The sequence below is a fragment of the Orbicella faveolata genome, unplaced genomic scaffold (genome assembly GCF_042242905.1).
Source record: "Orbicella faveolata isolate gen_17 unplaced genomic scaffold, um_ofav_v1 contig_12, whole genome shotgun sequence".
In the NCBI taxonomy this organism is placed as follows: domain Eukaryota; kingdom Metazoa; phylum Cnidaria; class Anthozoa; order Scleractinia; family Merulinidae; genus Orbicella; species Orbicella faveolata.
In genome coordinates, this window is record NW_028301539.1 from 10,285,500 (window position 1) to 10,311,629 (window position 26,130).

At 40.0% G+C, this 26,130-nt stretch overlaps 3 protein-coding genes across 5 annotated transcripts; all 3 read right to left on the minus strand.

Annotated features, from left to right (window-relative positions):
* Positions 1 to 176: 176 nt before the first annotated feature.
* LOC149116557 (uncharacterized) lies at positions 177 to 4,772 on the minus strand. Its single transcript, XM_089283465.1, has 5 exons — positions 4,673 to 4,772; positions 3,426 to 3,685; positions 2,355 to 2,469; positions 1,140 to 1,456; positions 177 to 356 (listed from the first exon to the last, which is right to left on the minus strand). The coding sequence occupies exons 1-5, from the start codon at positions 4,770 to 4,772 to the stop codon at positions 177 to 179; spliced, it is 972 nt and encodes a 323-aa protein (XP_089139591.1).
* Positions 4,773 to 5,431: 659 nt separating this feature from the next.
* On the minus strand, positions 5,432 to 14,391 carry LOC149116558 (uncharacterized). Of its 2 annotated transcripts, XM_089283700.1 has the most exons (6): positions 14,266 to 14,391; positions 14,061 to 14,135; positions 8,820 to 9,138; positions 7,923 to 8,069; positions 6,276 to 6,592; positions 5,432 to 5,861 (listed from the first exon to the last, which is right to left on the minus strand). In XM_089283700.1, exons 3-6 carry the CDS (start codon positions 9,127 to 9,129, stop codon positions 5,688 to 5,690), a joined length of 948 nt encoding a protein of 315 aa, XP_089139826.1. In that variant the 5' UTR covers positions 9,130 to 9,138; positions 14,061 to 14,135; positions 14,266 to 14,391; the 3' UTR covers positions 5,432 to 5,687. The 2 variants fall into 2 exon arrangements, with proteins under 2 accessions (XP_089139826.1, XP_089139827.1); XM_089283701.1 differs by lacking the exons at positions 14,061 to 14,135; positions 14,266 to 14,391 and having other exon boundaries at positions 8,820 to 9,155.
* A 4,104-nt stretch (positions 14,392 to 18,495) lies between these two features.
* On the minus strand, positions 18,496 to 24,561 carry LOC110051370 (uncharacterized). Of its 2 annotated transcripts, none has more exons than XM_089283695.1 (5): positions 24,342 to 24,561; positions 21,952 to 22,208; positions 21,413 to 21,524; positions 19,124 to 19,440; positions 18,496 to 18,879 (listed from the first exon to the last, which is right to left on the minus strand). In XM_089283695.1, exons 1-5 carry the CDS (start codon positions 24,427 to 24,429, stop codon positions 18,706 to 18,708), a joined length of 948 nt encoding a protein of 315 aa, XP_089139821.1. In that variant the 5' UTR covers positions 24,430 to 24,561; the 3' UTR covers positions 18,496 to 18,705. The 2 variants fall into 2 exon arrangements, with proteins under 2 accessions (XP_089139821.1, XP_089139820.1); XM_089283694.1 differs by lacking the exon at positions 24,342 to 24,561 and adding an exon at positions 23,376 to 23,637.
* Positions 24,562 to 26,130: the final 1,569 nt, after the last annotated feature.

Consider the following 26,130-nt stretch of genomic DNA (forward strand, 5'->3'; position numbering starts at 1 on the left):
ATATATGAATATTGTGCATTTTTCTTTTAACCGGGGGGTGGAGGAGAGGGGGGTCTATTATCCCCGTCATAACCCTCCACAAAATTGCCCGTGATTATTTTAAAGCCATGTAAAATAAAACGGTTTTCATTAACTACATGGAATGTTCTAGTACAACCTTGAAATTGAAATTTGCCTCAGTCTTGTGGACAAATAATATCGCCTTTGAGGTCATCAAAGTTGATGTGACCCCACGAGATGTCGCCAGGGTTTTCGTCAATGAGCCTGACACAAGCATGTTGACCAATCAAGTCCTGCACATCCCAACTCTTACGATACATCGTCTCCTGGCAGTTACCAACCTCGGTCCTGACAACCTGTAAACAATATGGTAATTTCTCGCTCTTCTTCTGTTTGTTTACACAGGCGGTTTGGAGGGTTTTTGTTTGTTTGACGAGCCGCATTAAGGGAGGTGGCCCAGAGAGGAGTAATCTTTGTAAATTTTATGAATGAATAGGTCGTGGTTTGCCCTGTACTTTGTTAGGCAGTGAGCCGGAAAGACATACGACAGGAAAAACTTGTCCAAGAGAGCTGGCACCTCTTAAGTTTGCAAGTTTGCAAGGGGAAAGAGAAAGCTACAAGACTATCATCTTTTCTTTAAATATTCCCTTTGATAAATATTTGACTGACGTTCCACTCTAGCTTCCCATTAGCTCCACCCCGTTCCCCACTGCCTGTGATAATTTGTGGTTTTCTCGCGCGCCTTCGACACTTCGCGCAGAACGAGCCGTTTCATATTACTCCCCTCGAAGACATCAAACTTGTCTATGATCTCCCTGGAAAAACAAAGTTTGCTGTGATAACCCTCCGCAAATGATAAATAACTTCTTGAATTCCATTACTATAACTTATACAGTTCCCACTGGATCAATAGAAAAGGATTTTCCTCTGAAGTCAACTGAAAATTCAAGAATTCAAAAATCAAATCGCCCCCAAAGAATCAAAATTCAAAGATCAAATATGCCCTTAAAGTATTACCAAAATAAAGACAGCTTTGTTAAGCATTCAAGGACACCTTAGACTTGAGTCAAGAGTGTGTGAGGGCTACCACAAATAGCATGACATTAAATCAGCCTGATCATGAAGGATGGATTCTGTACCTGATTATTCACAATTAGCTCTGCACGAACAGAATCCTCAGTGCAGCCTCCACCACCAATGAGGAACGAGATTTTCTTGCCCACGATAGCGAAGCACGGGGATGTGAGGGTTCCTAAAGCAGCGTCCCCTTGATTTTGGCCCGCAGGGTAATCTGGGGAGGGACGGATCTCAGCACCTCCTATCCACCAGTCCCCCTGTTGTTTGGCAGACTCTCTGCCACGCGCTGCAGGATTATCACCAAAGGTGGGCTGTTTATCAAAAGCTGTACCAGTTTTTTCCCAGCCCCCGATACCGTCTTCAAAATCAAAGCTGCAGGCTGTGTAAGAAGGAGAGAAATTTTATTTCAAATTATTCTCAAATTTCACAAAGGTTGAAATCACTAGATTACCAATAATTGACATACGATCTCACGGCCGTTGCTCCAACCTACAGGTGCTAACATTTGTAAATAAAACAGAATTGTCTCGTTAACGGCTGTAAATCAAGGTTCGAATTACCTTTAGCCTCTTTCTCAGAGCCAGTTTTGGTGCCCATTCTATTATATGAAAATGAGGTTGCATTCACATAAAATTTAAACTCATTTTCATATGAATGGTTGTGCACCAGGCCTTGCTTTGATAGAGAGGCTTACGGCAATTCGGAAATTGGCTATTGTGTTTTCTCTGAAGCGATAATTCAAGACCCTTTTTTTTTTTTCATCATTTTAAGATTTACTCTGACGATTTAACTTTAACTTTTGTCAGGCAAAGTTTAAACGCATAAAGAAATTCCTAATCCACAATAGGGGGTTCATGAAACCTTAGGACAAAAGGTTCCGGAAGCGGACAGTTCAACCCTTCCCCCATAAGCCACCCATCTCTCACCCGGCAGTAATTAGCAAAGAAAATTTCCGTGGGGAGAGCTAAAATTGAAGAATAAATGTAGGCAGTTTCTATCTTGCACCATGCAGGCATACTGCCTGAAGATTTGCCTGATGTATTGTGCCCCTTCTTATTCAGAGCATGCCTGTGGAGCTCATACACATATTCACCATGAAGTGCGTGGCTTTCATGTTTTGTTTCTCAATTCAAGAGTGTGGAGAAGCACGTGTGTGTGTGTGTGGGGGGGGGGGGGGGGGTGCAGTAGAGATTAGCCTTCTCCTGCTCCCATAGGGAGGGGGAGGATTTACAACCTTCAACCCTTCAATTTTTGACTTAAGAACTTCTTACATTTACCTTTGCTGCAGAGCTCCCCAGTGAATCCTGGGGGACATTTACAACGAAATCCTTTCGCGGTGTATCCTACTTTACAAGTCCCAGCGCTAAAACATGGGTTGCTACTACAGGGATTCTGTTTAAACGAAAATGAAGCAGATACAAATAGATAAATGTGAATAATACGATTTAAGACTAAGTAGTGCTGGTGATTATCTGGAGAAAGAGGAGGTGATGGCAGGAGGGGAAGAAGAAGGAGAGAAGGAGGAGGAGGGGAAGGAGGAGGGGGAGGAGGGGGAGGAGGAGGGGGAGGAGGAGGAAGAGGAGGATCGAAGAAGGAGGAGAAGGGGGAGGAGAAGGAGGAGGAGGAAGAGGAAGAAGAGGAGGAGGAGGAAGAGGAGGATCGAAGAAGGAGGAGAAGGAGGAGGAGGAAGAGGAAGAAGAGGAGGAGGAGGAAGAGGAAGATCGAAGAAGGAGGAGAAGGAGGAGGGGAAGGAGGAGGAAGAGGAGGAGGAGGAGGGGAAGGAGGAGGGGGAGGAGGAGGAGGAAGAGGAGGAGGAAGAGGAGGATCGAAGAAGGAGGAGAAGGGGGAGGAGAAGGAGGAGGAGGAAGAGGAAGAAGAGGAGGAGGAGGAAGAGGAGGATCGAAGAAGGAGGAGAAGGAGGAGGAGGAAGAGGAAGAAGAGGAGGAGGAGGAAGAGGAGGATCGAAGAAGGAGGAGAAGGAGGAGGGGAAGGAGGAGGAAGAGGAGGAGGAGGAGGGGAAGGAGGAGGGGGAGGAGGAGGAGGAAGAGGAGGAGGAAGAGGAGGATCGAAGAAGGAGGAGAAGGGGGAGGAGAAGGAGGAGAAGGGGGAGGAGAAGGAGGAGGAGGAAGAGGAAGAAGAGGAGGAGGAGGAAGAGGAGGATCGAAGAAGGAGGAGAAGGAGGAGGAGGAAGAGGAAGAAGAGGAGGAGGAGGAAGAGGAGGATCGAAGGAGGAGGAGAAGGAGGAGGAGGAAGAGGAAGAAGAGGAGGAGGAGGAAAAGGGGGATCGAAGGAGGAGGAGGAGGAGGGGGTGTTACTTTCTTATTCACCCTCATAATCAAACACCTTACCTCAATACCGTAAAAGGTGTAGTCCATCTTGTTCTGTAAGAAAGAGGAAGCTTGGTTTTCAGCCGTATCGTTATTCAACTCGCATTTGTGTCTGCCTCCATCCAAAGGTCCAACATTTATGGACACACAGTTAGCCTCATTATAACACTTTACTTGGCAGCTCCCCGGATTGGGAGACTCTACGGTCCTAATCAGGTGGCCGGTAAAAGTTTTGTGTTGTATTGGCTCGTTGAACAAGATTCTGCGACATTTATCAACAACTGTGAAAAGACAAATAAAATTTTGGATCGTTTCTCCTGTTTAACCCGTGAGGGGGAGTGAGGAGGGAGGGGGGGGGGGGGGGCGTTGGGCGAGGCTGATTTAGAACATTCGAACTATATTCGTCGAGCTTTCTGACTTGTCCTAAAATTTACCAGGGATATTTTATTGCGTTTGGTTACTGGACTTTCCTACGGAACCATTGTTTTCAAAGGGTGTTTCAACGGAATTTAATGTTTTGGCATGCGTGATTCACCGAAGTGAAAAAACGGTTGACGAAGCTTTACTAGTCAGTCAGTACTTTTGGATATACAGAGTGGGCCACAAAGACATCACCACCTCCCCCCTCTATTTCTGGCTAAATCCTTAAGAAAACCGATAATTACTCACTCATACATGTTGGAAGAACAAAAAGTTGTTAACTTTTGTCGCCGCTTAAGCTTTGAGGCTAATTTCGGTAATGGACGGCGTTTGTGAAGATGAAGCTTTAAGCGTAATTAGCGAAAACAAAAAAACAAACAGCAAAATATAAGCGAGATACAAGAAAGCGGCTGTAACTAATTAAAGACTGGCGAAAACCAACGCTTTTACTGTGCTTCAGTTTCTTTTCTTTTCTTTTTTAGTTTTTTGAAAAATTTTGTTTGGCACCATCTTGTTCTTCAAGTTTAAATAAATGGTCCGATATGCCTTCTATCTCTATCTAGCGTACAAGTAATTCGGAGCAGACAGTGTGTGTCTTTATAGCTCATATTTGGAAACTTTCTCACCGATCTTGGAATAATTAGCATTTTTAATCCTGCCTGCAGTGTAACTAAACGATGCAATGATTTTCGCAGCTTCTGAAAACTCAGCCCGGATGAAGCAATATGGAACTTTATTTCAGCACGCGTTGTTCAAACGGATTAGTGATAAAGAAAGTGTGAGAGTGAAATACAACTTCAAACCAAAATAGAGAAGCAAAAAATTAATTGACAAAGTCATACTCTTACCACAACACCCGGCCTGACAAAATGGAAGGATGATTCCAAATGAGATAGCGATGACTGGTAAAAAGTTGCGCTTCAAACTATCTGAAGAAGAATCCAGCATTCTCGTCAACGCGACAAATTTTGATTAAAAATTGTTTTACGGCCACTCTGATATCATCAATTTTAGTTTCACATGAAAATACATAGCAGGTGTTTGCCAAAACGTCAATGGAATCTTGCATGTTGTTAAATACCTTGTTCCAGTTCATTAATAGATATCGCTGTTTTCAATTTTCAGTTTTGGTGCACCGTCATTCCATGATGTAACCTAGACATAACTACAACGGCATGTAGTAATTATGAATACTGAATAAAAATTGTGCAACCTTCCGGAGTGATAGGGTGGGAAGATGAGAGAACCTGGGATCGAGGTTACATCTCCGAGATCTGTGCGGCAAATGTTGCGTTAATGGAAGTCACTCGTGGTTTGCTTTTAACTTCAAGAAAGATAAATTTTGACCAAAAAAAAAAAAAAAAAAAAAAAAAAAAAAATAGCGTGTCCGAGTAATATAGCAGAACGTTGCATTGGAAACTGATCCCTAACTCTGGTGGACAATTTTGTTTGAATGCTGTTTAAGTATAAAAGCCTCCCAAGGCTAAATAGATTTAAAAGTGATCAAACAATTCCGAAGTTATTGCGCAACGACACCTTGTATTCAAATAAGGAAAGAAAGAAAAGGTAAGAGGTTCGAAAAAAAAAACTATGGATATGAGCCCAGCTTTTTATGTGTTATCACTTTTATTGCTGCAAGGTATTTAACAATTGATTTACAGTTATAGTTTTTATTATTACCTTTATTTCGATTGTGATTATCATTTTTTTTAAAATAGAGTAAAGTGGTTTACCTACGTGTTCACTTTGACTGAAATATGACTTAAAGCTCGCAAGTTAGGACATAATGACTCAGAGAAACGACTCTCATTTCTATCAAATCTTGTAAAAATTGCTCCATTAGTACAACATGACATCAAATCTTTAATCCTTGCCACAAATAATGTCGCCTTTGAGGTCATCAAAGTTAATGTGACCCCACACATCAGAGCTGGCATCAATGAGCCTGACTTGAGCGTGTGTACCAATCAAGTCTTGCACATCCCAGCTCTTACGATACATTGTCTCTGAGCAGTTAGCAACCTTGGTCCTGACAACCTTAAAAACAAAACAGAAATATTTTGTTAGATAGAAACAAAAATTAGCGTTCACAACGAGAAACTCAATTCGGTTTTTTCATCAACTGCACTAAACCAGGAGGGTGGAGAGCCAACTGTGGAAATATTTCTTTTTCTAGGTCATTTCTTTGTGTGCAACCTCATCTAAGTTGGTAGAGCAATGCACCGGTATCGCAGAGGCCTTGAGTTTGAATTGCGTTCAAGCCTGCACTTGATTTAATTAAATTAATCTAATTTAATTTTGATGACCGTTCACAATCCTTGAGTACATGCATCCAATTACTTGCGCAGCTACCACACCCTATAATCTCTATTCTACTCATTGAGACCAATAACCTCTCATGAAATCTTGGAAACGTTCGAGAGAGGCTGGAGAGATCGATTTACTTCTCACCGCGTTGTCCACCAGTAGCTCTGCCCGAATGACAGTCACGTCACAGCCTCCACCGATGAGAAACGAGATATTTCTGCCTATAATGCGAAAGCGCGGGGATGTAAGAGTTCCTCTGGGTCCGTCTCCTTGAATGGCTCCCGCCTGTGCCTCTTTATAAGGCCTGTTCTCCGCTCCCCCTATCCACCAGTCCCCCTGGTGTTTGGATGGCTGTCCTCTATTGCGGGCAGTAGGGTTGTCACCAAAAGTTGGTTGGTTATTAAACACTGCGCCAGTCCTGTTCCAGCCATCAATCCCATGCTCGAAGTCGAAGTTGCAAGCTGTGCAGATAATTATAGAAAGAAGAGTGAGACTGGTAAACGTTGTTTAGGTCTTGGGACGTTCTCATACAACCGTCCGGCATGTTTACGACACATGATCCAAGGCTCTAGAGGCAAATGCATGTGAAGTGCCTTTTTATTTCAGAAAGCACATAAGACCCGAATGGTGGATCCTCCCATGCCCAACCTCGTCTACCCTTGCGTACTACTCTTCGCAGTAGACCGCGACACCCACGAGTAACGTTTTTGATGCCGCGAGTTTCTTTCAAACCGATTACGTGGTACATTGAAATGCACCACGTGAGGACATTTTTTCTATGTGGCGTCATGAATTTTTCATATTACGTGATGTTCATTCACAACGTGTTTATCTTCAAGAGGAAAACTTATCGTGTCGAGTACGTATAAAAAACGCGCTCCGAGTTTGCCCTGATCATATTTTATCTTCAGCTGATAAACAGCGACCATGCTGACAGTTCCATGGCAGACAAAAAGCGCGATAAGCTTTCCTCTTGAAGATAAACACGTTGTGAATGAACATCACGTAATACGAAAAAGTCATGATGGCACACAGAAAAATGTCCTCACGTGGGGCATTTCAATGTACCACGTGATTGGTTTGAAACAAACTGGCAACATCAAAAACGTTACTCTGAAGGTGGCAAGAAAATTTGTGGGTGTCGCGGTCCACTAGGAAGCGTAGTATGTTGACTCTGGTTCCCTGACGAAGCAAATGAAAACTTGACCTTATACATCCTTTTTACATGCTTGAACCTCGGCGGGATGGGGGCGAGGAGAGGGGGGTGTGGGAGGGCTGTTTGTGGCCCTACCCAATATGTCACCAAATGTACCGACTCCTCAGGAATAAGAATTACATTCCATATAAAGCATCCGAGGCTTGTTTACTTAAGTAATACCCACGAGTCAATCATGACGTTATATTACACGTAAATGACGTAAAGCCTTGTCATCTTGGATCCACCATCTTGGATTTAAAAAGTTTTCAGAAATATCAAAACTGCGCCATGGAATTAAAAATAGAACAATTCTGCAAAGGTTTTCGTACAAAATCTTTCTATCTTCCAAATCCGTACAAGCACAATGCCCTTTGAAAATATGGTTGCCATAAACACGTCAAGTCACATAGCAAATGTTCCCTGATAAATGTTAGGAAAAGACACAAAGTTTGACGAATGTAGCTTGAGAGCTTCCCGTCCTCCGCTTCCCCCTTCCCACCCTGCTTCCCCCAAGCTAACTGTGGAAGAGCAAAATCACGAATCCTTAATTTCTAAGCTAACACACAACTGACATACAGACTGTTGACAGTAACCTAAGTTCATGTCGCAATGAACCAAAACTGCCGTTCCATTCCCGGTTGGATCAAGCCAATACTTGCTGCTAATGGTGTCTTTGCCTTCGCTTGCCTTTATTTCCTGACACGAATGCGCTGGGAGCTCCGGAATGGATCCCAGAGGAGCTTTAATCAATGAAAAAATAACATATTACAAAACGCGTTAAGCATACTACGGTCTCTACTATTGTGATAATACTCTCTGTCGAACGAAAGCCTGTACGCTGATAGCTGCGAGCAAAAACTTAATGTTCTAAAAAAGAACCCCTTTTTAAGGATAGTTGATGAACGTCAAACTCTCGGGAAAACAAGGCCTACTAAACCTGAGATATCTTTTTCATTATTAGAAAACGAGATGTCATTGAACCGAGGATTGCAACCACAAACGGAAATTTATACCCTTTCTTTTGATGCACTTTTAACCCCCCTTCTCCCCACGGGGGAGGGGGTACTCAACAAAGCTTTTTAATTTTTACCTCCGCCTTGAGGGCCAGTCCTTTACAATTTTATGTTCCATTTTGAGACAAAAGGTGCACCTTTCGTATACCTTTTATTGAAAAAAGGTACACGTACTTACTTAGGAACAGTGCAACTGGCTGGTCGTATGAACGAATCTCCAAAAGAGGAAGTCCAGTCTTATCATTTACTTTTTGCGTCTGTTCGAAATATATGACAGCTTTCCCTACCCTCTCATATACCTCAACTTATGAAATCCCTGCTCTATTATATACCTGAAACCCGAAAAAGGTACTCCTTTCGAGACGCTTCACTAAAAGTCGATAATAGGCGCTAAAGAAAAAAGCATAAGACTTATTGTTGGCATCCGCCTCTGAAAAGCGTCTACACTTTAAAGCTTCGTTACAGTTTTGTACATACCCCGGTTGCTCAAGCGTCGTTTGTAAACACGTGCCGGGTCTGAGCGGAAATGTTCAGGTCTTGCCTCCTTGGTGCGGTCATTCAGTTCGCACAAATTTTCCCCTACAACGTAGTTATAGCTTTGACAGGTGAGTTCTCTTTCACAGCTGATATCACACTCGTGAATGGTTCTTACGGAGAACTTTTTAAAGACGAATCCCTGTAGAGCCATCCCATTTATGCTCCGTTCCTGTCTGCATTGCTCCCCAGCAGATACGCAGTCCATAAAGAAGCCGGCGAAGATGAAGGAACATGCAACAGTCCACAGCATTTTCCTGGTCTTTCAATTTGTAAATGCAGGAGAGATTAATCCAAATTGAAAATTTTTAATTTAAGTAGGACATTCACCAAACTCAAGGTATCGTTCAAGTTGCAATATTAATAAAAAAATGATCTAAATTCAGTCCACAGCTTCAACTTACTACCTAGCAATTACTGTTACCTAGCATGAGTAGATCAATCCAGGTTAATGAGCCGAACATCGACCGGCGAATGGCTAATCACAAAATGAGAGAGAATGGACTACAACACAGAATGTCCCCTGAACAACGCTTCTCCATTTTGGGCAAACAGATAAGAAAAACCAAAAGGGCTGGAGGTTTGAAAATTTTAACTCGTCCGTGCGAACACGACGGGTGGTATTAAATTCTGGTATGTTTTGGCTTTCACGGGTTGGGTGCGCAAACTAATAGGTCAATTATTGAAAACATTTATTTCCTCTGACTATAGATGTTATTAGCTTGGCGGTTAAGGGACCGTTCATTTTTTATGAGGGAGGGGGGCTGGTGGGATTTGGGAAGCACCATTTAAAAATCGCATGACCCCCCCTCAGCTTACCAATTTTTTCACATGGCCCCCCCTTATAGCGGTCATTTTTTGGGATGACCCCCCCCCCAAAAAAAATTGAACAAACAATATTTAGATTTCAACTTTTTTAATATTTCTCTATTATCCCCCTACTTCACGTTATTGTGCTCACTATGAAGACAATATTTACAATCCCTATACTACAGAGAGCTGTTGTTTAAAAAACAAATCAAAAGAAAGAGAAGTCAATTTCGGATCTCCTAGTTATGGCTCGCCCTGAGGGTGTGGCATTTGGCCTCTCATTGGTATCTTCCTCATCTGAATTGATGAATGCAAGAATGACATCACTTGAGTCATCTTCTCCCCTAGAGTCAATGGCATCACTGTCATACTCATCATTGTCACTTTCATCCGTTTCACTGCTGTCAGCACTTACCCTGTTGTCATTTTGTGTCAATGTCCTGGCATTTCTCAGTGTTGGTTGGCCATCTCTGAGAGGACTCTTCTGCCGCAAGCCTGAATGTCTCACAACTGCCTTTACTTTCTCACTCTTGCTGCTTTTCAAATGCTGTTTCAGCCCGTGGTGGTTCAAGTACTTGTTTTGTTCTGGAACACGTTGCTTTTTAAGCTTGGTTAAATCTTCGCACAACTCAGTCCAAGGATAATCCTCATATGATTTATCTTTTGCGTCCCTACTTTGCGTCCCTTCTGCTCTCCTTTTCCTTTTAAATTCCAGCACTTCAAGATGCTGAAGATAATCCACCACAAACTTTGATTTGACAATAAACTTATCTGCAAATAGAGCAACGCTCTCTGGGTCAGATAAAACCAGCCTGCCACCTCCATGCTCTTTCTTCGCTTGGACCCTTGGCTGCCAGTCATCTGGATCACGCCCTTCTTTTGGGGTCTTCTGGTAGGAGAGGTAGTGGTATTCCGGTAGGCAGGAATGGTCAGGAACTGGTTTAGGATATCTTTCTATGGGTGATCCAGTCCATTCACAACAAAAAGAACAAATTTCTCCTACCTTTTCTTGACAGGACAACTTTAGAAACTCTCTGTAGTTCTCCCCCTCCTCATAGTGCTCATTCATAAACTTCTCAATCTTACGGAAGTAACAGTAACCTGGAACAGAGTCTTTCCTTGCTCCTGCATTGTGATACTGAACCAAGTACGAAGTGTTGTGAAAAAACTGGAAATCTGTTGATGTGTTGTGTGAAACACATTGTTACATTTAATTTACAGATGTCTTTATTTGGAAGGTTTTTACCTCTACTCTAGTGATAGGCATGTATAAATGTTGCCCTGTCCAGGTAAAACAAAAAGCTACGAGTGTTCTCAAATCTTGCAAATAGTGGATTACTTTTTATGAATTTTAGCATACTTGTTGTGGTTTAAATTTATCTATGGTTTAAAATTTCTTAATTTTCAAGGTAAAATGGGGTTGACTAGCCTACACGACTTTTACGGTTCGTGACATTTGTACATTTACCGTTCTCTGTTCGGTCACTCGACCTTTCTTGTCGCTTCACTCGTGTTCATGAAGGGCACTTCATGTTGTGTAATAAGGAGGAATTGAGTGGAGTTGAGCTGTTAGATCGTGCTATGGCAAATTTTTACAGGTCATAGGTCTGCATGGTTTCCGCTGTTATCTGCATGTCGACTCGTTGAGTTTGACACCTCTGTAATTTGCCATGTGTTTATGCATTGTTTAGGCTCATTTCTATTGCAAGATATACTTTTAAATCTCCATGAATTTGCTTTTGAGGGACAAAATATGAAATTTACCGTGAACATGTTGCTTACTTGCATTCTATATTGTGACGTCGGGCCCGGCTGTGATTAGAACTGTTTGCAAGCACAGTAGGTAGATCGTTATCACGGATATCATATTTGTTCTCCTACGATTTCCTTCGGAGACGCCGTAGCTTTACTTTGAGAAAGCTATACGTTTGTCTAGAGACATTCCTATGTTTCTTGCAGCTATCTGATCGAACTTGTGTTTCTCTTGCTCGATGTATAGGTTTATTCCTCCTTTTTATTTCCTCCTCTTCTGCAAACCCCGTCTTTAAAATGGGGTTGATGCTATACCTTGAGTGCGTATTTTTGCTTTAAGCTCCTTGACGTTAGTTGAGTGCTGCTATGTCTTGCACGATGTAGAACGGGGCACGTCCATAATAATCATGAAAGAGGCTCATTCCAAAATGCGCAATAATGGCGAAAGCGACGAGTCGTTTAAGAAAAGGTTTACAGCTGAACGATCCAGGCAGTTTGACATCTTACAAGCAAAAGAAGCAATCTTTCTAAGTGCGGGTGGCTGTTCAGAAAGGGCGAGTGAGTTTTCCATGCCAGGGTACCAGTTGAAGCCCAGTGATGGAAGAAAACTGAACTTCTCCATCAAAGAACACAGAGCAATGGTGGAAAAGTTGAATGCCACGATTCCACACTCTTTCAGTCCAATGGGCTTGCTTTAAAGCAGGGCGAAGAATTTGCCCACAGTTTTAATGTAAAACAGATAAAATTTATAGAAGCTAAGTTGACGAAGGTCACGCAGGACATGGAAGCACTAGAAAATAAGAAGAGCAATTATAACAGCATAGTCAAGGGCATACTCAAACAGCACATCAACAAAAGGAGAAGGAAAAAAGAAAACCGCAGAAAGTCAAATGAAAGAAAGAGGAAGCGGACTGAAAACAACGTCCAACGAGTTTATGGAATCTGTGTTGGAAACCCGCTAGGAAATGATCTTCCACAATGCCTTGTGTACCCTCCTAGAACGGCCATCCCGGAAGAGTGTATTGAAGTTGAGCATGTTGCCACGTCGTTATTTAGAAGAGATGGGCCATACATCGCACAGCTCTTGGAAGGGAATTATTTCACCAATGCTGCAAGAAGCAGAATCACCACCAACCTTGAGCAGGAAGTCAGAGATTATGTTTACACCTTCATGTACCCTGAAGAGTACACTCTGACGGAAAGCATTGCTGCTTCTTGCAGCATTGGTGAAGGAGACTCCCATAGCAGCACAAGCGGCGACGAAGAACTCGACGACAGCGAAGATGAAGATGACTGCCAGTGAAAGTTGCATTCGAAAATAACAGTGTTAAATACTTCTTTTCAGTAGCTACAAATGCTTTTTGTCGCCAAACGTTTTTTTAAAGCAAATGGAAAGTTTATAATAAATTTGTATCCTGCCTTCTATGTTTATTCTATAGCAATTTTTTTGATATTCAAACATCATGCCATTTTAAAGTTTTACTAAAATATTTCACGTGACCCCCCCTTTTTCCCTTATTTTTTTGGGATGACCCCCCCTCGAAAGCCATTTTTTTTTCGCATGGCCCCCCCCCCAAATCCCACCAGCCCCCCCTACCTTATAACAAATGAACGGTCCCTAAGTTTTTGAACCTTTTTGGCTCTGTTCAAAACAAAGCGAGTACGAATACGTAACTTTGACATCTGTTTTGATGGATTAATCAAACTCATTTTAATTTACATATTGGAGGAATTTGCAACATAACCTTTCTTTGGCTTTTGGGATAAGGGTTCTTAATGATATTGTAAGATATTTAACTCTTTAAACTGAACGCAGAGTAACTATAGAATGGAAATTTGAAACCTTAGTCTCATCTCTTCTCCTGTTATCACGGTAATAATTTTTTCCACTTGATATTCTACTTGAATTATCCGTGGTGAAGTGTAATTCAAATCAAATGCTTCAGGCGACTAATTCTTTGTTTTATATTAATAGGGGCTCGTCTTAATTGACTCCAAACAATTAAAGAGGTGGTGAAACTTGGTGAAACATGGTGACGTTATTAGCTCTTTAGGTCTAGTATTCAAGATTGTTTTACAAACACTGTTTAATTTCTGTGTGGATAATTAAAGCGCTAATAAGCTCATCTCTTCTTCTGTTATCACGGTAATAATTTTTTCCACTTGATATTCTACTTGAATTATCCGTGGTGAAGTGTAATTCAAATTGACTCCAAACAATTAAAGAGGTGTGAAACTTGGTGAAACATGGTGAAGTTATTAGCTCTTTAGGTCTAATATTCAAGATTGTTTTACAAACACTGATTAATTTCTGTGTGGATAATTAAAGCGCTAATAAGCTCATACATTCTTACGTAACGAAGATCGTAGCACTATGCAAACTACCTTCGCTTGGTATTAAGATCCTATTACTAGAGATTAAGAGCATAAAAACATAATGGTGCCCAGGCGGTCAACTGCTAAGTACAGACAATGTTTCACTTTCAGTTCCTACTTCACTTGGTTACCACCTCAACAGAATTTTTTGACTGTAAACAAAACGAAAAGTTTTTCGTCTTCGATGCAGGATCTTCCTGGTGTTAGGATCTTCATCGTTCCATATCAGTAGCTCCTTATACTAACCTTTCTGCTGTCTTACTTTCGGTTTTCTTCGACCACGGTTGTTACGGCTTCGCCAAGAAGAAATTGAAGGCTTCTCTGTGATAAAATATAAAACAAACATTAAGGAATATTAAACACTATTATAATACAGACGTTTTCTTTTTCTCAAACTCCGCTCTGGATAAAGCTGTTATTTTTAGTAAATGGCAGAATTCCTCTCCAGTACCTCAGTGAAAGATAGCGACCGTCCTAGATACCGTGATAGGCTTGCATTGAATTGCTTGCAAGCTATAAGTTCAGCATGTTAAGGGGCATAAACAGCCTGTAAAGGCTTCAATGAGCTATTATGCTGAAACCCAATATTAATATATATATAAATATTTTATTACATACATGGCTAGCTCCGTGAGCAGGTAGATAAACAAAATCTTGCGCTGTGATTGGCTACCCAAGCGGGCTTTTTTTTTGTTTTGTTTTTATTACAGCTGACCGTCAGCCTGAGCACGGAAAATAAACACAACTCAAAAACTTGCAAATTCGCTTACATTTTAGATGTTTTTCTTTGTGTTTCGCAAAATGCAAAGTAAAAAAGTACTAGCGAAGACAAAATAGGAGAAAGACAGAAAAACAAGAGCAATAGAAAGAGAAAAACTAACTCCGTGTGGCTTTGTTTGATCTTACCGAAGTGCGCTGGTAATGTAAATTGCGCACGCGCTGATAGGATAACTTCCAATATATATCGGGCGCACTTCCGGTTTCTTTAAATGCTAAAGGAAACGCGGTTTTTCATTAAATCCAGCCTTTTTCGACGAATTCCGATTAAAGCCAACATTGGCAACATAGCTATGCATTTCTTTTTCGAAATCATGCTTTTTTCAGAAAATTACGAATTTTTCAATATTTTGAAATGCTTTCAAAATCTGACCTTTTAGAAATGATACAAAATCGATGCATAGCGTAACGAAGATTTAAATTAAAATATTAAATCAATGAAAAAAATCCCGAGAAAGCAATCTGCCTGGGAGCCTTTGCATTTTTTCTGTATTAGTCACATGACCATAGGCGTGGCCTGGTGACGTCATCACTAGTGTTACTGATCATGAAAAAGTTAAAACACATGAAATAACTCTGAAGTAACCAAAAATGACGAGGTTATATGAGAATAAATTTTCCCTAGCAACGGCTCGAAAAGATCGGTTAATGGGCCCTTAACCTCTTCTATTTCCATTTTTATAAATATTTCTTGTCAGCAGTAGTTTTTGAAAGAAAAAAATTGGACAGAAAGTCGAACTTTCTTTATTCTGGCGCTTTTTATCAACTTTTTGTTAAAAAACGTCAGGTTGTAGACGCTAAAAGGAGAACTTCCAACTGATTTGTGGGGCCGGGGTGAAAACGAGTTAGAAGGAAAAGCATTAACTCACGGTTCACATCCGTGGTTCTAAAACACCTGTGTTAAAAGGTCGCTATTATTAACATAGATTGATTGACACCTAAATATAATGGTCTTGGTTCGTTAAAAATTAGGATATTAGCTGCACTGAAGGTACAAAAAGAGTGTTATAATACGTTACGCACGTAGGTTGTAAAGTCAAATCGAATAAGTCTTGGAGACGGCTTCACACTTTAATTTTGTGGCCGTGCCGTGGGAAAAATCGCTTAAGACCAACCACTGCACAATTTGTTCCCTTTTCATCACGTCATTAACATACAAAATAATTGATTTTGCTAGGCAACTACGCACGACAGATGAGAATATATCCAAATTTAACTGTAGCTCAGGAGTGTTAAAAATTAGCGCTCGCCCACCAGCCCACATGAGCGTAAAAAGCGGCGTCGGATGAGTACCAATCAAAGATCACTCGCCCGTTTGGCGAGTACGATTTTCAGTTTTACGAAATTATTTAAACTTAAATAATGACAACAGTCCTTTTTATTTTCTATTTTGGCAAGAATATCTCTAAATCATACCTTTTTAATCTTTCGAGAAGCTTAACTAATTTGTCAATAAAATGCAACTTATTGTTTCATAAACGGGGCAAAATGAAATCCGTTTTTTTCTTAGTAATAATTTAGATAACGGTTACACGTGTATGTATATAGTGATAAGGCTGGTCTCTAGTTGAGCCGCCACGTATTTCTTAGTTTTCGCCTGACGTCGTGGCCGCCATGTTGGAGCCCAAAATTTAACCTCCGGGAATTGAACTCTACTTTTATGTGAATCTTTTCTTTGTTTCCGTGAGAAAACACGGCTGTCGATCACGTGAGTGAAAACCAAGAATTACGGCATGGGAATGGAAGATGGCACACGAGATGGACTACCATGTTTCCTTGGCTAAGGAATGAACCTTATAAAGAAAATTAAAAGAAGAAAAATTAAGGAAAATTAAAGTTGTAGTTGTCTTTGGGTTGAAAGTCTTTGTGCCGACAAGTTGTTTGACTTCCCCAATGTCTCGATTCTAGGGATATAGGCGAATTAGGAAGTGCCAGCTGTTCGTTAAGCTGTTTTTCAGATAAAACGACGGAAACGTGTCAAAGGTTGATGATAAAACTGACGAGGATAAACAGTGAAATCGGTCCGTGATCCGAAGGAGGCAGAATAAGTCTGAGAAAGCCCAACACGAAATGGCAAGCTGCTCTTCCGTGATTACGAGATACCCCCCCCCCCCTCCCCCCCCAAAACATATGGTTTTTGAGTCATTGCGGAGAGTACTTTTGGGAGAGGGGGCATTTTTCTGCGTGGGCGAGTTAAAATTACAGTCATTTTGGGAGTCACTTGCCCGAATGCCGAGTGCTCTCAAAAGTTTAAATAAATGGCCCAATACGCCTTCTACTTCTATCTAGCGTACAATTAATTCGAGGCAGACAGTGTGTGTCTGTATAGCTCGTATTTGCAAACTTTCTCATCGATCTTGGAACAATCCTGCCTGTAGTGTATCTAAACGATCCATTGATTTTAGCTTCTGAAAACTGAGCCTGGATAAAGCAATGTAGAAACTTTGTTATTTCGAAGGAAGAAACAACATTGAGCTTTGTTTGGAATTGTCAGCCCACTTTCCTTCTATTTTTATTTATCATAACGTGCGATTACGGCTTCCGTAACTATAGTGGAATGTTAAAATAATTGGGTGATCTGATTGGGCGCTTTAAAGACGTGGCTCCCTGTGAAAACTCCCAGGAGGTCAAATGTTATAAATAAAAAAAGGGGGGCGAAAAGAGTTCACTCCAAGGGTTACTATGGGAGCTGGAGACTCCGAGTATTTGACTCCTGGTGGGGTCCAAAATTTAAGGTGGCTCTGAACCCTCTCCAAAGAATTTTTGAAACTTTTTAAAATGTTTCATCTTATCATGCTTATCCCAATTCCATGATTAAAAATGAGGATCATTGAGCTCGTTTTTGGGTTATAAGCACTTAAAGCTAAAATTAAGAATGTTTTTGAGAGGTTGTGTTGTTGAAATGTTAAAGTGTTATATAAAAAGGATGAGCACAACTTGTTAACCAATGGTTGGGCATTTGTGTGATGCCATTGCAACATCATTGAACAAAGAGTAGTAGTATTGGTCTATCAAAGTAGAAGTGATAAAAAGAGCTGGAAACTATTGACAACCACCTTAACCAGTATTTTAACCGACCTTAAACTTTTAGTTTACTCTCACCTAAATAAATGCAAGTGCAAATATGTTTGTCATAGAAACGTCAAGTCACGAAGTCAAAATCTAAGCGCACCACAATATTCCTTATTAAGTTTCAGGAAAGGTCACAATGTTTCACGACTAGTTAACAAATTGACGTCAGTTTTTATACGTCTGTTCTCTTGGTGATGATAAATTGTGTCATAACGTTGTCAAAGTGGCTGTGGAACCACGAGCCGCAGGCCAGTGGTTCTGCAGTAAACTTTGACGTTGTTATGACGAAATTTATCATCAATAAGAGGGCAGACGCATGACGCAAGTCAATTTTTTTTTACAATAACAAGACCCCAAACTGGTCAAATGCCGGGAATAAATGAGGGGAAAAAGACGCCGTAAACTTGCTGTAAACAAAGATAAGCGAAATTTTATTCAAAATGACGCGACCATTGTCAATAGCTTTTTTCGCTTTTTGATTGGCTTCTTAAAAAAGTCCATAAAATCTCATTGGTTAAAAAGTTGACGGTTTGACAGCTGAAAACGGAACTTAAAAGCTTACATAAATTAAACTTTTATCCCTCTGTACTCTTATTGATGATAAAAATGAGCCAATCAGCGCGCGAGAAGTTAGATAGTTATTGTTCAAAGCTTGATTGCTGTTCAAACAAAGACAGATCGAAATCACCACGGGCACTTCAAGACTGTTTCCCCCTCCCAAGGCTAAACAAGTTTGAAATCGAAGCTATTGCGCAACAACGCCTTGTCTTCAAATAAGGGAAGAAAGTAAAACTAAGAGGTACGGAAGAAACAAATCAAATGTGAGCCCAGCTTGTTATTTGTTATCACCGGTTTATTGCTGCAAGGTATTTAACGCTTACTAATTTACAGTTTTAGTTATTTTTCTTTGTTATAGAGTAAAGCGGTTTACGTAGCGCTGTCATTGCAATGGTTAAAGCCTTGAAACTAGGAGATTATGTCTTGGCAGAACAACTCAGTTCTTCTAAACATTGCTCACTTAGTACAATATCACATCCAATCCTTAATCCTTGTCACAAATAATGTCGCCTTTGAGATCATCAAAGTTAATGTGACCCCACCGGCCAGAGCTGGCATCAACGAGCCTGACTCGAGCGAGTTTACCAATCAAGTCTTGGACGTCCCAGCTTTTACGGCGCATCGTCTCCGTGCAGTAACCAGTCTTATTTCTGACGACCTTAAATACAAACAGACAAGAATTCTCAGATCACAAAGAAAAGAAGTAATTTGAATTGCACTTGATTTAATTAAATTAATCTAATTTAATTTTGATGACCGTTCACAATCCTTGAGTACACGAATCCAATTACTTGCGTAGCTACCACACCCTATAATCTCTATTCTACTCATTAGCACCAATAACCTCTCATGAAATCTTGGAAACGTTCGAGAGAGGCTGGAGAGATCGATTTACTTCTCACCGCGTTGTCGACCAGTAACTCTGCCCGAATGACAGTCACGTCACAGCCTCCACCGATGAGAAACGAGATCTTTCTACCGATAATACGAAAGCTCGGGGTTGTAAGAGTTCCTATGGGTCCGTCTCCTTGTTCGGCCCCCGCCTTTGCCTCTTTAGAAGGCCTGTTCTCGTTTCCCCCTATCCACCAGTCCCCCTGGTGATTGGATGGCTGTCCTCTATTGCGGGAAGTAGGGTTGTCACCAAACGTTGGTTGGTTATTAAACACTGTACCAGTCCTTTTCCAGCCATCAATCCCACGCTCGAAGTCGAGGTTGCAAGCTGTGAATATATAACAAGAAGAACGAATCAGATGACAGCGTCTTTTTTTGTTAATTTTGGAAAATCCTGATACAACCGTCCTTGTTTTGTTGTTGTTGTTGTTGTTGATGTTTTGTTTTCTTTTGTCATAGTTAGTAGTAGTATGGTTTTGTTTTGTTTTTGTCAAATGATTCGAGGCTTTAGTAGTAAATGCAAGGGATGGCCTAGACAATATCCTTAGACAAGCCAAGTCACACGACCATAGATGACACATGTTGACAGATCATAAGTGACAAAATATTCCCTGAAATTAAAAATTTTAAGATACATAAATTTTGATCCTCCAGCAAAAATTTTCTCCAGAAATATTTTGCCTTGGATCTAGATATTCTAGATATTTCAGGGCAACAGTACTTTGAAAGCCGTGTTAAGGTTAGCGTAAACCTGCGCGGGTGTCCTTAGCGAAAAAAAATATTACCGCGCTGTCTTAAAGACAACCACTACAAATTATGTATCAATGCAAAGGTTATAGAATGCTCTATTCGATAAAAATTGTTTTGACTCAATTTTTTTTAATCATAAGGCGAGCGCGACCTAAAAGCGCGAAACGACCGACGTTCCATTGAGCGAATTTATCGGGTATCAAACTCGACCGCATCAACAAAGCTACTGCATTATATCATTCACGAGGCATCAATCATCAAAACCGTGTGAGGGTTTGTCGATATTCCTATTGGTTGTTTTGGAAAATTCCTGTCAAGTTTGATGTCCAAAAATACAGCGACACGTTTTACGACGAAGCGGGCCATTGCAGGAGATCAATTTTGAAAAACGCAAATCCCCCACACGGTTTTGATGATTGATGCTATTCATGATAGAGCATTCTATAACCTTTGCATTGATATATAATTTGTAGTGGTTGTCTTTAAGACAGCGCGGTAATATTTTTTTGGCTAAGGACACCCGCGAAGGTCTACGGTAACCTTAACCCTTTGACGCCCAAGGAGTCATATAATAGTTGTGCTCTTTGTACAACATGTGTCGTCAACAATTTAAATGTCACCAGATATTCTTATTAAGCAGGTAGTAGAGCTAGGATCTATTCGCACAACAGTCGGTTTTGGATATTGACGGCATTCTGACGTAGCAAATTAAAAAACAGTTATCAGTTTTGGTGCAAAAATGGTGGTAAAATGGCCCATTATACCTATACTTGATCAAGGTCCCATTTCCAGGCTTTGCCCATAATTAACACCGAAATTTTTACGGCAGCTGGAAAGAATATGAAACGTGAAAAGTAGCGAGAGTGAAAGGGCCGAGAAAAATGAAAGGAAAAGATCAATAAAAACATTCGGAAAGGGAAATCGCAAAAAGAAAAAAAAAAAAAAAATGGGTTATGCGCATCCACCAAATTAAAATATTCTACATTTTTGTACTAATCTTGGGGAAATCTATCTGTTTGGCAAAAAATAGGTTTTTCAGCAATACCCAGCAAGGCCCATTTAGCGTCATGGCAGCCAAAAACCTGATTTAGGGTTAAAAACGGCATTTTTTTTGTCAACCATTTGATCGTGAAAGGGTTAAGCCATATTTTTGCTGACTATAGTACAGCTCATTTAGGCGTGATTTTTGTTGTTGTTGTTGTTGTTGTTGTTTTTTTTTTGGCGTTATCCTAGCGTTACTTTCTGTAAACTACGCGTAACACTTTTTAAGGTCTTTTAAGGAGGGTTTTAGATGCAGCATTCAAGTTTTTATTTAAAAGCTTTTCGTACTTTTGAAGTTACAAGCTGTAAGCACTACTACGAAATACAAGAGAAACAAAGGCCCAAATCAAGCCCACATTGAAGGCCCAATTCAGTTCGATTCGATTCCAAAGAATCTTGGTGAAATTTTCCGTACCATTTATTCTCGCCGTCTCCAACTCGAAGTATACATGCTCTAGCTGTACCAGAAGGATTACTACATGTTTCCTTTGTTAAGATTTCACTTTTACCTTTGCAGAGTTCCCCAGTGAATCCTGGTAAACATTTACAACGGAAGTCTTTTGCTGTATAGCCTACTTGAAAAGTTCCATTGTTAAAACATGGGCTGCGGCTGCAGGGATTCTGGTTAAAAAAAAATAACGGAGTATAAAAAATATTGAAAAATCATTAGTCCACATATGCTCTTTCCGATTTACACTTAACAAACTGACGCCGGCTTATTATATGTCTGTCCTGTCACATCGTGAAGTGTTATATCAAAGAAGAAAAGACCGTGTTTGACCACATTTACTGAAACACCGAGCAGATATATGTAGTTAATATTACGACACGCAGCGGTGTTTGGGGTGTGTTTGAGGTGTTTGGAAATGTGATCAAACACTGTCTCGAGTGTTTGACCAAACACTGAATTTTGGTTGGCCGACAAACCAAACATAAACGAAAAATTTACATGCGAAGAAAAAAAGCACTGTCAATGTCTCACAAACGGATACAGCTATTAGACAGCTGAACTGAACACTGACTGAAACTCAACAGTCAAACTTTTTACCTCGATACCGAGATAGATGTAATCCACCTTCTTATGCAGCACGGGGACAGGTTTGCTCTCTTCAGTGGCGTTATTCAACTCACATTTGTATTTTCCTTTCCGCCAAGGCCCAAAATTTATGGACACACAGTTGGGCTCAATAAAACACAACACCCGGCAGCTCCCCTGATTAGGTACCTCTTCCATTTTGATCACGTGGCCCCTCATTTCTCTGTTTGCTATTGGTTCCTTAAATATGATCATGCGACATTCATCATCTGTAGAAAGCAAACATGTAGCTGTCAACTTAGAGACGGGAATTGTAAAAGTCATTTGTATTCATCTTGCCTGTACATGTTTAGACTCCTCTTATTAATACTCGGCTTTTAGTATTCATATTTCTGAGCATTTTGCATATTTTTGGGCGCTTTCACCTCGAATGAAAACAGAAATTAGTTTAGACGTAACAGCCACCTAAGGAAAAAAATCTCGGAGTAGTTTAGAGAAATAAAAAAATGCTATGGAGCAAGGAGTTTATTGCTCAAAAATGTCCGTTTGTATTATAGAAAATAGTCTCTGAATGAGTGCAGTAGGATCTAATGCATTTATAATTTGAATTCATAGAAATATTGATTCTAAAATAACCTACCTAGCTAAAGGCAAGAAATTATGTCAAAGGGCATTGTTATCATTTGCGATGTTAGAGTTTATTTGCATATGTAGCTGGTATCTTTCTGTTAACTCCAATATTTCGATGGGTCGTTCAACCAAATTCCGTCCAGGTTCTCTTCTTATCAAGTCTCTGGTTTACAAAGCTAGCGAAACTCCCTTTTATTGTTTTAGGCGTTATTCCAAATTTCTAAACAGGAAGAGTTGAAATTCTTAGACTGGGCCGGAAAGCCAAGATGAACTCAAGTTCGCACAACGAAAGAAAACTCTCCATACGGCTACACAGTTACCGAATAGCAACTAATTCCGTACTCTTCTGATATTAAAGATCCAGCTAATGAAAAGAAAAGAAAAAAAAAAACTAATAACAATAATAAAAAAAAAAATTATACCTTGCTTTCGAAGAGGAAGAAAATCATAATTATTTATTAAGCGGTCCGCGATCAAAAATGCAGGAAGTTTTAATTTTGTACTAGTAGTTTCGAGTGCTGTGAATGTAAAAGAGAAAGCTGATAGAGTTGTGAAGAAAAATTGGATCAATATCAGCATGGGGGCAAATGACCTTATATGAAAATAACTATAAAAAATTATAAAAATCACCTTATGAAACTCATGACTCCAGAATAGCCCTATTTAACTTTATTCTTAAATCGACCGAATCGACATCCCTAAATTAATAACCTTAATTCGCCGAATTTTAGGCCAAAAAAAAAAAAAGCGCAAAACGATAAAACAAAATTAGGAAACAAAACGAAAATGAGGGCAACGTTTCTTACCAGAACATCCATAACATCGCGAAGAGATGATTCCAAAGAAAGCAGAAAGAATGTAGATAACGGGAGTGCGTGGTCGTTTAAAATTCCTGGATGAGGCCATTCACACTTTGGATAAAATTTATTTACTTGTTCTATATCCTTCAGAAGCCCTCGAGATCAAAACGGGCTTGGAAAACTGAAGCAGCTTAAACTAAACGACGCAATCGAAAGAGGCGTTAAAATTTGATGTGGCAAAACGGCTACCGCTATGAAAGATCTAAGATCTTAATGGCTAACTTAAAATTAAATTTGCTAATGGGCCATAAAATGGTGATATTTTTTTGTTGTTTGTATCAAGACAAAAAAATTCAGCTCTTTCGAAGAATTGTTAATTTTTACGCCGCAGGTCGGAATTAGCATTAAAACACACGTGAAAAACAAAAACAAAGACGGTGCGCGGGAGAGAAGGCATAATTCTCAGACGAAAAATACAAGAAACTTTAGGTTTCTAAAGTTTCTTGTATTTTTCGTCTATATGATGAGCAAACTTCTCGAATTAACTTTCATCTTCTATCCTTTACGTACTAAAATATTTAAGTTGAAAAAAAAATAATAATGGCATACAAAGACAAATAGCAAGTTTAACAGTGTAAGACGGAGCTTCATTGATACAAGAATTTTGGTCTAAAGGAAAGCAACAAAGTTTGTAACGAAATAACTTAATTGAATATTGAACAGTTTGCCATTCAGTATCAGCCTCACGCAACGTTTCTGGGGGCCAGAAAAACACGCGCTGCGAACAATTGCAAAAACCATTAGCTAGGAACAACCATCATAGAAAGCTTGAATGCGAATGCTGTTTGCAAACGAGGAATGTCTAAGAGTGAAGTAGTACAAAAGACGTCTGACAGACTAAACGGTGATTAAAACGGTGGAAACAGAAGAGGAAGAGTGCACATACATGTACTAAAATCTTGAAATATTTACCGGAATATCCATGCGAAAATGGCAAGAAGGTTCCAAGAATTAAGATGAAAGTCTTTATTCTTCGCTTGAATGTGGCTGAAGGAGACATTTTCGCGGGTACCGTATGATAATTTTATTTTAAAAGGAAAATTAAAAAAGGTGTTCCGCATATTTATTTTGCACATCGACAGTTAGACAAAACGTGTTAAGTGACTTAAAACAGGTGTGGTTAAAATAAAAGTTATAGCTGGGTCTCCGGAGTATTGTTTTGACTGCCTGTTTTCAAAGTAAGGAAAAAAATGGTCAAAAATATTTATTTCAAAAAGAACTGAGTACAGCTCAAGTGCACCGACTGAAAGCGAAAATTTAGAATTAATTGAATTGTCATCACTTTGGCAGTGTTTACATTTAAAGTTCCTGTCTGAGGAGTCCACAAACGTGCCCATAGTTCTTAAATTCATCCAAGCACAATCAAAAGCCGCATCAAAGAAAAATTAATGGACTGAGTAAAGTGTATCTGCAAAAGAGTTTTTTTCAGCTTTATAGATCTTCACTATTCTCATCAGCGCGCGCTCAAAGGATCCGAGAGCGCGTGGGTTTTGACATCATCTGCTTGCCAAAGGATCGAAAAATTATTATCAGCTCTCATGAATATTTGAGCAGGCAGAAGATTGACGAGAGCGAAATGTCGTTTTGTTCTTCTGGTACCCTCCACGATTATCTGAAGACCAAGTTTTGACCACGATGCATTGCGCGCTGTGAGGATTGGAAAACAATAGAAACGTCTGACGTAAACTAACACAATAAGAGACGTGCAAAAATAATAATCATTATATCAATAAGCATAACACTTTTTCATCAACCAAAACCAATCACTACTCGCTCGCACACGTTTTCCCTCGCTTTGCGTCAGCTACGTGTATTTAAGAGTTTTGATTGGTTCATTGGATTGCCTGATGGCGCCTATTGTAGCTGACCAGAGTAATAACGTTTGCTTCGGATTTAAGTCGCTCGATTGAAAACCACTCTGATACTGTTGATGGTAACCATGACAAAGAGCCACCGGGTTCATCATTATGCCAAATTGATCGCCTCCCTGTTCAAGAAAAAACTGGACATCAGAAACTCGAGCTCTAACCTATCTCAGACCAAAATGGCTCAATTACAAGGTGAAACCATACCTACGTGACATATATAAGGGTGTAGCCCGGGCTATTATAATGCTCTTTAATGTCCTTGAACATAAACTATGCTATAAGCAGACCATATGAGTGAATAAAGTTGTTTTTGTTGTTGCTGTTTACCACTGACCTTCAGCTTAGTCAGTTAAGAGTGCCTGCCTGTAAAAATCAGACAAATTCTTAATTTCGCGGCAAGGGTCGAAAATTCCATTTCGCTCATATTCCTATGGTAGATAGGCTAGGGCATGAGAAAAACTACTGGATAGTTTTTTTTTTTGGCAAAATATCCTTTTATTTCAAAGAAATATACAAATTACCAAAATCGGTTAAAATCGTCATTTGACGCACCATTTTATTAAACAAATTTGAGAGCCTCGCATGCAAAACCACATCATTCTTCCGTCTTTAAAACACTCAAATATTTTTGTGCAATGTTTAAATGTATACTGGGTTGATTTTAGGGAATGCTGCGTTGTCTTTTTGGGTGCAGAATAATTAAATTTGGAAGACATGTATTTCATTCACTTAAAAGTACTTCGTAAAAATAATTGATTTTCACCATGTGCGAAACCATCAAATGGATTAAGCTTCTGGTGGTTGAGTCGCAGAAGGATGGTCTACAGATTCCT